This window comes from Neoarius graeffei, chromosome 12 (genome assembly GCF_027579695.1).
Source record: "Neoarius graeffei isolate fNeoGra1 chromosome 12, fNeoGra1.pri, whole genome shotgun sequence".
Taxonomy (NCBI): Eukaryota; Metazoa; Chordata; class Actinopteri; order Siluriformes; family Ariidae; genus Neoarius; species Neoarius graeffei.
Genome location: NC_083580.1, coordinates 21,908,393 through 21,920,930, shown reverse-complemented (window position 1 = coordinate 21,920,930; position 12,538 = coordinate 21,908,393). Strand labels below are relative to the sequence as shown.

At 40.7% G+C, this 12,538-nt stretch overlaps 1 protein-coding gene across 1 annotated transcript; it reads right to left on the bottom strand.

Moving 5' to 3' along the window:
• Positions 1 to 3,254: 3,254 nt before the first annotated feature.
• Positions 3,255 to 12,538, bottom strand: atp5fa1 (ATP synthase F1 subunit alpha). Its single transcript, XM_060935682.1, has 11 exons — positions 12,406 to 12,538; positions 11,585 to 11,660; positions 11,334 to 11,503; positions 10,069 to 10,242; positions 9,042 to 9,208; positions 8,539 to 8,839; positions 6,320 to 6,544; positions 6,122 to 6,229; positions 5,888 to 6,032; positions 3,684 to 3,834; positions 3,255 to 3,481 (listed from the first exon to the last, which is right to left on the bottom strand). The coding sequence occupies exons 1-11, from the start codon at positions 12,463 to 12,465 to the stop codon at positions 3,403 to 3,405; spliced, it is 1,656 nt and encodes a 551-aa protein (XP_060791665.1). The 5' UTR covers positions 12,466 to 12,538; the 3' UTR covers positions 3,255 to 3,402.

Below are 12,538 nucleotides of genomic sequence, written 5' to 3'. Positions count from 1 at the left end.
GCCTTAACACAAGCACTTAAATCTTATTGTTGCATTGACTGTATACATAAATTTTATTTTCTGAATAATAAAATATTTTATATTACTGATCAGTGGCTTAAAAACACTTGCCAAACGTTTCCTCATTCTTTGAAATCCTTGACACTATTTGTTGAAACCAACCAAGAAACCTTTCATACATACATACATACATACATACATGCAAGCACAGACTTAAGTACACGGTGACGTTTAACCCATCTGAAGCTGTGAACACACGTACTGAGAGTGGACAGCTATGCTACAGTGCCCAGGGAGCAATTGTGGGTTAGGTACTGTACCTTTGGTCAAGGGCACCTCAGGCCATGGTCACCCCATGTTAACCAAACAGCTTAAGGGACCACAATGGAAACAAGTTTTTACGCTTTTTTGTGTCATCCCTGCCACACCTGTACCGTTTTTTTTTTATTGTACGTTTATGGCCAAATAAACAAAAAGCATATCTTTGTACTGTGAGGGGAAATGCACACAGACACAGGGAGGACTTGCAAACGGCCCCCCATCACCTTCAAACCCAGAACCTTCTTGCTGTGAGGCAACAGTGCTAACTGCTACACCACCATGCCGCTCAAGGCGAGGTGAATCCCCGTGAATACAAACCGAGACAAAGTCGGTTATTCAAGTATTCACTGAGGCAGATAATTGTTTAATATAAATACACAGGTGCTTATTTAAAAAAATTTTTTACTAAATTTTCAACCTGCAAAGGTGGCATGCAAATGTAATAACGGTATGGCCCGGACTTGTCACTTATCTGTCCCAACTTGCATGAAATACTTTGTTTTGAAAGAGAGAAAAAAATTACAATTCCACTTTACCTTTTGAATAGTTTCAGACCAAACTTCGTAGCGACTTTTTCAGGAACAGCATTTTCCTTCATAATTTGTAGTAGTTCCTCACTTATGGTGACAAAGCAACTGGCAGCCGTTTTGGTAATGGCGGAGTAATCTGAATTTCTCAACCAATCAGCACATGCGACTTCCTAGAATCGGCTGTGTATCTATACTATGGTGAATGTATGGGGAAATATTCCCTCCATTGATTATTTTTCCTTCTATGGCCAACACATTCAGCTTCCTCTATAAAGTGAGCTATCAGAGAGGGTTTCTGCGGAGTCTTAAGTCTAAAATTTGATGATTCCTAATTTAAGGCCTTAAGTCTAAAATACAAGCATATTTTGCATTGTAGGTCTTAAATGTAATTTTGTGAAGTCTTAAATCATTACGTCCATTTACCCCATTCGCTTTTTTTTTTTTGTTAAATGCGTTGGTGATATTCATAATTAGTCATTTAGGCTAGGCCTACTTGGTATCAGTAGGCTACGCTGCAAACTACAAATGAGACAGTGGAATCCGGCGTCTAGCCCGGTTGGCATGGTGATGCACAGGGCATGGTACGCGCGCATTTAGACAGTAGAGCCTAAAAGAAGCGAGGGAGATCACCACGGTTTGTAGCAAAATGGGGAAATGCAAGTTTAACGACTGCTGGCTTGAACGCAATGATTTCGTAGACTGGTTAAAACGTGTACCAAACACGTTTGAGGCGTACTGCACATTGTGCAAAAGTACACTCAAACTCTGCACCCTGGGCGTAAAGGCACCGGAATCGCACGCGAAAGCGGAGAAGCACCAGGCTGCCCATAAAAGTCTGCAACAATTGCATGCCATCACTCAATTTTGTTCACCGTTGCCAGGTCCAAGCACATCTCGAGACGGTGCATCAGCTAACTCCGTGCAAACTGTAATGTTACAACACACAAACCGTACGGAATCGAATGCCTCATCAAGTGATTTGCAGGATGTCTTTGGCTCCACTGCAACTTGGTTCCTCATTAATGCAAAAGCGCACCCTAGGGATGTAATGAGTTCATTGGTGAATGATAAATTGTTATTTTGAAAGTAATTCAGGCTCTCCCAGTTTCCTTTACTTTTTTGTGCGGCACAAGTCTTAAATTTAACCTGTTATGGTCTTAAAAAGTCTTAAATTGAACTTGTTCAAGCCTGCAGAAACCCTGTCAGAGAGATGAATGCACCAAGTTTTCCTTTAAATTGTTATACCCTGGACAAGCTGCTTTAAACAGTTCAGTAAACAAATGATGCATGTTCTAAGTGGAACATATTACAGAATTCAAGGACTGTCATAGTATTGAGATTACATTCAATAATCTGCTCCACATTCATTTGTTAGATGGCTCACGTAGAACACCACCACCTTGGTACTTGTGCAGTCACCTCACATTTTCTTTAGTCATAAACATGCAGGCTAAACTTGGAAGTTTGTGGTTGAGGTGGGCACAGGACTTTACTATTCTCAAACACAGTTACTACTACAGGGCTGCCATTACTATTGTACCTGTCCTTGTTATTTTCTAATAGAAAATAGCATTTCCTGAATTTGAGATTAACCACAGCAGTCCTGACCAGGACTCCAAAAAAAAAAACGCCACACGAAGTTGAGCACACCATAAACTCACCTTATAGATATGCTCTTATGTTAACAGATGGGGAATTTGTCCCACAAGTTTCATACGTGACAAGCCTGTTCTTACTTGCAGCAAAATAAGATCCACCAGTTATGCATTTATTTTTAAGCAATATCAGTCCTTTACACACTTCTCATTCCTGATATACGATAGGTTTTGACCGTTTCTAATTCTCTCGTATATCATCAGATGGCCAACTCGGGGTCATGCAGCCACACCCTCATCTCTGGTCCCAAGTCGAAGAGGCCAGCTTCTGAGGGTGGGCTGTATAGGGGGCAGCCGGTGATTGTGCTCGGCCGTCTGTTCAGGTTCGCCGCACTGTCCAATAGGCCCCACTTCTTCAGAGATGACTTGAAGTGGCCAACCCCAGCACATAGTCAGTTCAGCGAGGTCCACAGGTGGCACGGCAGGTCTTCTCCTTGTACACTGCCTCCTGGGTCCCTGATGTATCGGATGCGGGAGGGCCCAGCTGTATCCCACATCTGTTTCTAGGATGCTGCCAGCCAGGTGTCTCTGGACAAGTCCTCAGGGATAGACTGTAGCATCTCTTGTGCTGCCTTGTTCTAAGGATGGCGAGACTTGAGTCTGCCTGGTGGAGCTGGTGTTATGGCTTTGTGCAGCATGTGCCAGTCGTACTTCCGGGCTTTTCTTAAAGCTCGGAAGATACGCTGTTTAATTCAGCAGGTCAGAACACCAATTCATTTCTTATGATTTATAAATGAAGATGACAAAGTAGTGTAGAACACTTTATTTTGTTAGGTTTATGTACATTGATCAAGTGCCACCCAAACAGTGACGTCCATATAAACTCAACTGGAGCACTATATGCAAACATTGAGACATGAGCAGAATGGAGGGGGAGGGGTGGAAGAGAAGAACCACTACTCAAAGCTAGCCAAGAAGTTAAGCACGATTTCCTTTAGCTTGGCATCTGCTGCTTCAGAGATCTTTCCATCATTCCTAGAACAGAACAGTTGATTAAAACGTGCAACGATTTCAATACTTAATGCAATATGAAGCTTTGACCATATGGATCTGGAACTTCATGTTCAAATACATAGTGTAATTACTTGTATTAACAGTGCTAAAATTAGTTCTCACACCGACATTTTCAAAAAGGCTGTTAATTCTGATTAGTCAGTCAAGAAAAGTGTTTAGTTACCTAATGGTTCCAAGCAGTTCTTGGTGCTGACTGCAAATGTGATGCAGGAATGCTCTCTCAAACTTCGTGATCTTGCTGGGTTCCATCTTATCCAAATGGCCCCTCACACCAGCGTAGATGACTGCGACCTGCTCCTCAATGGCCATGGGAGCTGTGAGATAAATAAGTTTTAAAAGCTTTTATCAGGGATGAGAGTGGGTGGTCATCAAAAAAGCAGAAAACAAGATGGCACCCGAAGCCAACAGGGGGGTTGGGGGACTTCAAGATACCCCCCAGAAAATTTTGAAAAATAAGGCCTTACAAACCACTTGTCCTGCAATCTGAGCTGTAGTACAGGGATGCAAACAGCGCGCCTTTTGGCGGATGCCGCCTTTTTCACGGCTGAATCGCGCAGATCCGATTTTTTTGGGGGGGGGGGGGGCGTTGGAGTGTCTGATAATGTCAAAGTAAATTCTGTATTAAAATTACTAAATAAGCAAATCCGTTACAGTCCATGAAACAGGAAGTATAAGGATGAGAAAAAAAAAAAAACCGTTTAAATCGGGAAGCTGCGCACATTTGTGCAGCCTGAGCAGCAGGACTGCGCAAATGTGCACAGCTTCCCGATTTAAACTGTTTTTCTCATCCTTATACTTCCTGTTTCATGGACTGTAACGGATTTGCTTATTTAGTAATTTTAATACAGAATTTACTTTGAAATTATAATCAGACACTCCAACGCTCCCCCCTAAAAAAAAAAAATAAAAATAAATTCGGATCTGCGCGATTCAGCCGTGAAAAAGGCGGCATCCGCCAAAAGGCGCGCTGTTTGCATCCCTGGTAGTAGATAAAAAAATCTGTTGTCTTTATATATTTACATGAAAATGTTTCAAATCAATAGGAGTATTGTTTGAATTCAAGATAAAATCACATTCTACATTCAAGGGTATGGTTATAATTCATGATCAACAAAAACGGCAAACTAAATTCACATCAAACTGTTCATATATTAAATAAAATTTTAGGGTGACTGACCTTTTCTCCCTATGTCCTCATTAGTTGCATATGATTTCTTCAAAAAAAAAGTCTTTTGAAATATTTAAGTTTTCAAATCTGTCAGCATTCATTCAGATTTACTGACTATCATATACATGTTCAATGTATTAAATCAAACGAATGCTAAGTTTATGGGATAATGTCTATGTACACTTTATACAATTATAGTTCAGTCACTTCTCATTTTCATTTGATCATTTCGACTTCTTCAGCTTTTTGGCCAAAGACAAGAGCTTGTCAGTCCTCTGTTTTTTATACCAGCATCGATTTCACGTACCTTTGCTTCGTCTCGCTTGTCAATTGCATTCGGCATTGAGTAAAAAAGCCGATATGAAAGAGAAACGTATTTTTGAAGAGCAGCGACGATGAACATGTGCAAGTTTCGATAAAATAGAACAGATGCGGGTACTTTTGTAAGAACTGTTATGATTGGCTTTTGTTCTCTCCCACACTCTTGTAAGAACTGTTATGATTGGCTATCATGCTCTCGCCAGCGATGTTTTGGCCAATTACATTGTAGATAACACATATTCTACCGCGAGACTTGGCGAGACTAAAGATGGCAAAAATGTAAACATGTAACATCATCGTAAGAATGAATTACGCTTGAGTATCACGAAAGAACATACCCCAACCCCCCTCAATAAATGGAAAAAAAAAAACGGATTTGGCATAATATAAAAAGGTTGATTTTTACTCAAAGTGGAAATCCGCCGAAGAGCGGAAAACTCTCATCCCTGTTTTATCTAGTTAAAGAAGACAATGGTCCCCTATATTAAAGGTGATAACTGGACAGGGCAACATTAGTCCTGAAGAACATACCACTTTAATATTGGTCATATCGAAAAGTTCACTAATCACCCCACTAGTCCCTTGACCATTTTAAGTTTGGGGGACCACGACACTCACTCAAAGAATCCATCCTATTCCAGGAATAAAGCCCTTTAGACAATGTCTTAGCACCTTTTTAAAAACTTAACAGTGCCATTTCTTTAGCTATCGAATCACATTTGGGGTGAATTTGTTAACCCAATTTATAAATACCCAACTTTTTTTTTGAAGAATCATCCCAACATTAAGTAGGTTCCATTTCATGAGGCTGTAGAACACAAACATAAGAGCCAGTGTGTTTCACTTCTCTAGTACAATGAGATATTCGGTCTACTCACCATATTGACCCTGTTTCAGTAGCTCTGTAAGTCGCACGCCCCTGTTGAGCAGCTGCTGGGTGGCTGCATCCAGGTCAGAGCCGAACTGGGCGAAAGCAGCAACCTCACGATACTGCGCCAACTCCAGCTTCATTGTACCAGCCACCTAAACACACATTTCAGGTGTTTAGGAGGCATTACACCAGGTCAAAATAAATGGATTCTAGTCTAAAGACAATTTAGCTGATGATCTACCTGCTTCATAGCCCTGGTCTGGGCAGCAGACCCCACACGGGACACTGACAGACCCACGTTAATGGCAGGTCGGATACCCTTATAGAACAACTCCGTCTCCAAGAAAATCTGTGCATTTGAGATAGCAGGAGTTGTTAAAAGCCTAGTTTACCATTAGTTTAATTACCAGAACGGCATACCAAGCTCAGTTACACCAACCTGTCCATCAGTGATGGAGATGACATTGGTGGGAATGTAAGCAGACACATCTCCAGCCTGAGTCTCAATCACAGGCAGGGCAGTAAGTGAGCCGCCACCAAAGTTGTCGTTCATCTTTGCAGCTCTCTCGAGCAGACGAGAGTGCAGGTAGAAGACATCACCTGGGTAGGCTTCACGTCCAGGGGGACGACGCAGCAGCAGGGACATCTGACGGTAGGCCACAGCCTGTGGTGATAATGAAAGTGTGAGGCAATGTGCAACTTATTTGTAAGAAGGAAACAGCAAATGGCTGATGTGACAAATCCCAAATTCTTGCAGATTGCATTTCATTTTACAATTGCAAGCTTTACATGAGTCACTTTCTGTTGCTCAGCCACAAACAGCAATACATTAAAAATAAATAAAATTAAAAAAAGCCCACAAACTCATAACTACCAAGAAAATGTCTATCGTCTTCTCTTAAAAAACCCTGTACTTCAGGATGGTGTTCTGTTGCAATATTCTAAGCCGAGTACATCATACATACTGGATTTTTTTTTTTTTTTAAATAAACACATTAGGCCAAATTAAAAAAAAAAAAAAAAAAAAGTGTTTCCGGTAACCCGACCGACCGAGAATTTCGGCAGCAAAATTGCCGACCGTAAAGTTTATTACAAATTTCCCTCGATATTTTAGTGTAAGCGGCGTTAGTTTGTCATAATTTTTTGTTTCAACGCATTCAAGTTGTGAAAGAAACGATAAAAAGTAAAATGTTTTGCCACTTCTATCAGCCCTCCTGCATAAACATGGAAGCGCACTTGTATACTGAAGGAGGAAGGGAAAACTGAGCCGAGCCGCCATTTTGAATCCTCATTCAAGGCTGTAATGCAAATTGCTTCCTCTTCAGTATAAGTGCACTTCCATGGCAGGGAAAAACACTACATTTTGCCACCTATGTAGTCCCCTATTTATACAAATAGGAGTCATTCAGGATTCAGCCATGTTTTTGCTCGACCCAAGTTCTACAGTAGGCTAGGCTAGGCCGGCTGCTTTTAATGGAAGTAGCCTAGCTTAGGACGTTATTTCTTGATAAGGTGTTATGTTATTACATGAAAATATCATGAAATAACGTGATGTTATGTTATTACATGATAAATATATTGTAAAAACATAACAGTATCTTTTCACGTAATTACTTTATTCTAAACCAATTTTTTTTTTAGTCTGGCAGCAATACGCTTCCGCAGATCATAACTCGAACTCTTGCGATATTTTTTTTTTATTCGTTTAAAGATTCAAAACACTTATTTTATGATGTGGTATAAAGGATTCTGTGCCAAAATACTATTTTGTAAGATGTTTACTTGTGTTCATTTTTTCGAACAAAAAAAAAAAAAACACAACTTTCCGACCTACCGACCTTATTTTAGTATTTCATGTTACCGGAAACACACTTTTTTTGGCCTTACCCTTTGGTTTTATTCTTGAGAAACTACTCCACTGAAAAGCTTTTCTACTGGCTGAAAGGACCAAGGTACACAAATTTACATGTCACATAGCAAGTCACAACAAAGCAAAAGAAACCACTCCCAGCAGCAAATGAATAGGTAACGTATTCCTTCCTAACTGGCTTTTCCACCAGGCAAATTTTATTTGGTATCAGATTTCAGCTGAGAAAACAAACCCGTGGGTTCAGTCATACCCCTTATAGCCATAGGAAGGGGTCAAACAGATCAACTAAACAGGGCATTGAGCTGTCACTATACTGTACACATGAACGAGAGAAAGACTGCCTGCCCCAAAAATCATACAGCCACCCCTTCAAAGGACTATTGAGAATCCTTTTTTATGGGACACCAAAGCAGCCAACACTCATACAAACTTGGAAGATTAATGCAGACCCAACTATAAGGAAAACGAAGGTGTCTAGATTTAGAAAGCCACTGATCCAATCGAGTAATGAGTGACGTCTAGATAGATTTCAGCTGTTATTTTTGACAGAGATTTTCCATTACAGTCAACCATTCCACAGAGAGCAAGATTAACAGGTTGCATCCTCCGATTTCTAATTCCGCAGAGGGTTTCTTGATTAGTGCTGCAAGAATTTATCCAATACTTAATTTGAACCCAACCCCACAAGAGTACACTGATTAGCTTATAATCCAAAACCACATTCAAAGCATTAAATGACTTCAGTAGCCCAAGTAAAGGTAGTATTAACGTTCTAGACATTCACTCACTTGCTTGGAGAGATCGTCATAGATGATGAGTGCATGCTTGCCGTTGTCCCTGAAGTACTCGCCCATGGAGCAGCCTGAATAAGGTGCAAGGTACTGCAATGGGGCAGCATCAGAGGCTGTGGCAGACACCACAATAGTGTATTTCATGGCATCAGCATCAGTTAGCCTCTTAACCAGCTGAGCCACAGTGGAACGCTTCTGCCCAATGGCCACGTAAATACAGTACAGCTTCTTCTTCTCATCTGTGCCGTCATTGAATCGCTTCTGGTTGATGATTGTGTCGATGGCAATGGCGGTTTTACTGTTAACGGAGCAAACAGTAAGCAGTTCATATTTGTAGGAATAATTCAGATAAAATGACATTTCAACGAAGTAAATTCCAGACCAACAAACCAATTTGGAATCTGCAACTGAAACCCAAGTACAGCAGTCCAGGAATCCTTTTTAACAGAACCACTCAAAGGTATGTTTGTGGATGCAACTTCCCCGTCTTCCATACCCACCCAGTCTGTCGGTCTCCAATGATCAGCTCTCTCTGGCCACGGCCGATGGGCACCAAACTGTCCACAGCTTTGATACCAGTCTGCATGGGCTCCCTCACGGAAATACGGGGGATGATGCCTGGAGCCTTCAGACCAACACGCCGACGCTGCTTAGATCCCAAAGGACCCTGGAGCAGTACAAAGGAGAAAATACCATTTAAGATCAAAGGCTTTTACAACAAATTCAAAATGAAGATGGAACAAACTTCAGTTGTCTGACCTCTAGTAAGATCATGACATGAGGGCTTAAAGTCAAAACCTCCAAGAAATGCTGCCTTGCAGTTTACAGTATGCACTGCATTTCTATTTAAACTCACGAAGATCCCACAATGTTGTTAATCACTCATTATGCCAATTGCCATTTTTGCAAAGTTAATATAATGCTTATTCATATATATCTTTGGTGGTAGCTAGGCAAAGCCAAGAATACAGCATTGAGGCAAAAGATTAAGACAGTAACATGCAAAAACAGCCTACATGGTTTCACAAGATCTTGTCACCTTGGCCAGGTTAAACAAGTAGTTTCAAGCAAAAGTCACAAGAAACTTCACTTCATTGAATGAAGTCATGAAATAAAAATCTAAAGATGCACCTTTCCCCTACCACATCTTGCGCTTAATTCATTATACCTCAAAGATCTGCAAGGAAGCTTCAGCAAATTCTATACTTTCCAGACACGGATATCAGAAGAAGTCTGGCCTTCAGGAATGCCCTGTACTCTGTACAGTAAGAAAATCTTTGATTTTCTTCTTGTTTGCCTTCATATCATTTACCCAGCTTCTGTCCCACAGTGCACCTGTGTTGGTATTCGCGTCTGCCCACCTACATTTCTGCTATTCCCATGCTCTCCGTTTGGCCAGTCAAAAGATTGACTTGTTCCATTCCTTGACACTGGTCAACTTCTAATTACCTTATAAATTCTAAGTTCTTGTCCTTTTCATGACTTACTCAAAGAAAAATTAAGGTTAGCGACCATGACTCCGCATACCTTGCCATCGATGGCATTTCCCAAAGCATCAACAACACGGCCGAGCAGCTCCTCCCCGACTGGCACGTCCACAATGGCGCCGGTTCTCTTCACGATGTCACCTTCCTTGATCAACTTATCGTTACCAAAAACCACAACACCAACATTATCGGGCTCCAAGTTCAGAGACATACCCTAAAACAGAAGGATTTTTGTTTGAGCATCATTAAAGAATTCAACTCCACCCCCCAACATAAACAAAATACATGTACAGATTCTTACATGTTCATGTTCTGTAAGGCAAGGCAAGTTTATTTATATAGCACATTTCATACGCAATGGCAGTTCAATGTGCTTTACAGAAGTAAAAACAAAAACAGTCAACAATAGAGAAATAAAATTACATAAAATAATTTTATTTTTATTCTAAAACAATTAAAAGAATTAAAAGAAAATAAGAATTAAACAATAAAATTTAGTAGTTCAAATAGGAGGAGAAAAAAGAAACCAGCAGAATAGAATAAAATAGAATAAAGTTAAAGTAAATTTAAAACATGCAGAGAAAGTAAAGATTATAAAAAATGTAAAGACAATATTAATTATTTAACAGAAAGCATCTGAAAACAGCTTGGTCTTTAACATAGATTTGAAGCTGCCAACAGCAGGAGCATTTTTAATGTCCTCTGGCAGTTGGTTCCATAGCTGTACTGCATAGTAGCTAAAAGCTGCTTCACCATACTTTGTTTTAACAACTGGTTTTAATAGTAAATTTTTCTGCTGCGATCTGGTAGATCTGATTGGGTTAGGCCGCTGCAACATAGAGGTAATTGGGCCCTGTACCATTTAGAAATTTGTACACCAGCAGCAATACTTTAAAGTCAATTCTATAGCTTACTGGAAGCCAGTGAAGGGACCTTAGAATTGGAGTAATGTGCTCTGTTCTTTTTTGTTCGTGTGAGAACCCTAGCCGCTGCATTTTGAACCAGCTGAAGTCGTTTGATGGTCTTTTTTTGGCAGGCCTGTGAAAAGGCCATTGCAGTAATCAACCCTACTAGAGATGAAGGCATGTATTAGTTTTTCCAGATCATTTTTTGACACAAGTCCTCTTAGTTTGGAAATGTTTTTTAGGCGACTACATATTCTGTACTACATATTCATTTTCACTTCATTCATACATCATATCTAGAAGCTATAACTGCCACATCAGAAATAAGAAGTTACAAACAAACATTCAGATGACCCCAACATGAAGGTTACAACAAACCAAGTTCACCAAACACACTCACCTTCAGGCCAGAGGAGAACTCCACCATCTCTTCAGCCTGCACATTCCTCAATCCATACACACGAGCAATACCGTCACCAATGGACAGCACGCGTCCGGTCTCCTCAAGATCAGCACTGGTATCAGCACCCATGATCTTCTCCTCCAGAATGCTGGAGACCTCAGCAGTGCCTGGACAGGACACAGGAGGTCACTAAGGACAGGCTTAAAACAAAAGTAATGCAACATTTCACTGCAAGTCCAAGAACATACCAGTCTTCTGCAGCCATGGCCTTGCTGTGTGCAGGTTCTTTGCCCCTACGCAAGCAGCTGCTACATTCTTGGAAACCTGTTGAACAGTTAAAGTACATACAAAATCAAAATCAAAGAAATCCATACTGTTGGTCCCTTTCTTTTCCTGAAGTCCTTTTGCATGTACATTACTGTTGACCTTCAAGTGCTAAAGACGTCACTGAAATTAAAAGTGATCGAGATATAGTATATAATTTGGATCTTGACTCAAGTAAATGATGTGCATCTGATAAACAACCCATAGAAAACGTCACAGCCGGATAAGAGTTAGCATGCAGTGCTAACCGAAGAACGAGGAAATATTGCTAAAGCCAAAAGCTCAAGTTGAATAACTTGTGAAAAAAGTGCATACACAGAGCTTCCTGGTCACCATATTGAAATAAATAAGATAATATATTAGGATGTAAAAGTCCTTTAATGCGCCCCGCCTTTAGCTACACAACCGGATAACTGACCAAATCCTGACCTTCATTAGCTAATGTCATTCAATTGACATGGGTTCATTTTTGCAAAATTAGCTCCAAGACATAGTCATGCACAGCACCCAAATGTCATCAACTTTAATCAACTTAGCTGCGCCGACAGGAAATTCTGCAATATGGTTATAACTCTTGTAAACATCACAGTAAAATGCAGCAGTACTAACAGGCCGCCCGAGTGCAAGATGGCGGCCGCACACGCCATCGCAGCAGTGACATTCAGAACGCCAAAGCCGCATCTACTAAACACCAAAAACCTTTCTACTCGCAATAAATACGACTAAATAACTGAAAATTACTCACAAACGCGGCCCGACGAGGCAAAGTGCGGGCAAGAGCCGCTGCAACACGAACTGACAGCATGTTTTGAATCGAAGTGCAAAGCTCGTCCTCCTCCACCGAGCAGCTCGAGCGCAAGGAGCGGAGTGAACGAAAT

Coding starts and splice junctions, on each gene's coding strand:
- atp5fa1 (XM_060935682.1), bottom strand. CDS start 12,465: ATGCTGTCAGTTCGTGTTGCAGCGGCTCTTGCCCGCACTTTGCCTCGT. Junction 8,840..9,041: donor ATTGGAGACCGACAGACTGG/GTGGGTATGGAA, acceptor CTCCGTTAACAG/TAAAACCGCCATTGCCATCG. Junction 6,033..6,121: donor AGACCAGGGCTATGAAGCAG/GTAGATCATCAG, acceptor ATGTGTGTTTAG/GTGGCTGGTACAATGAAGCT.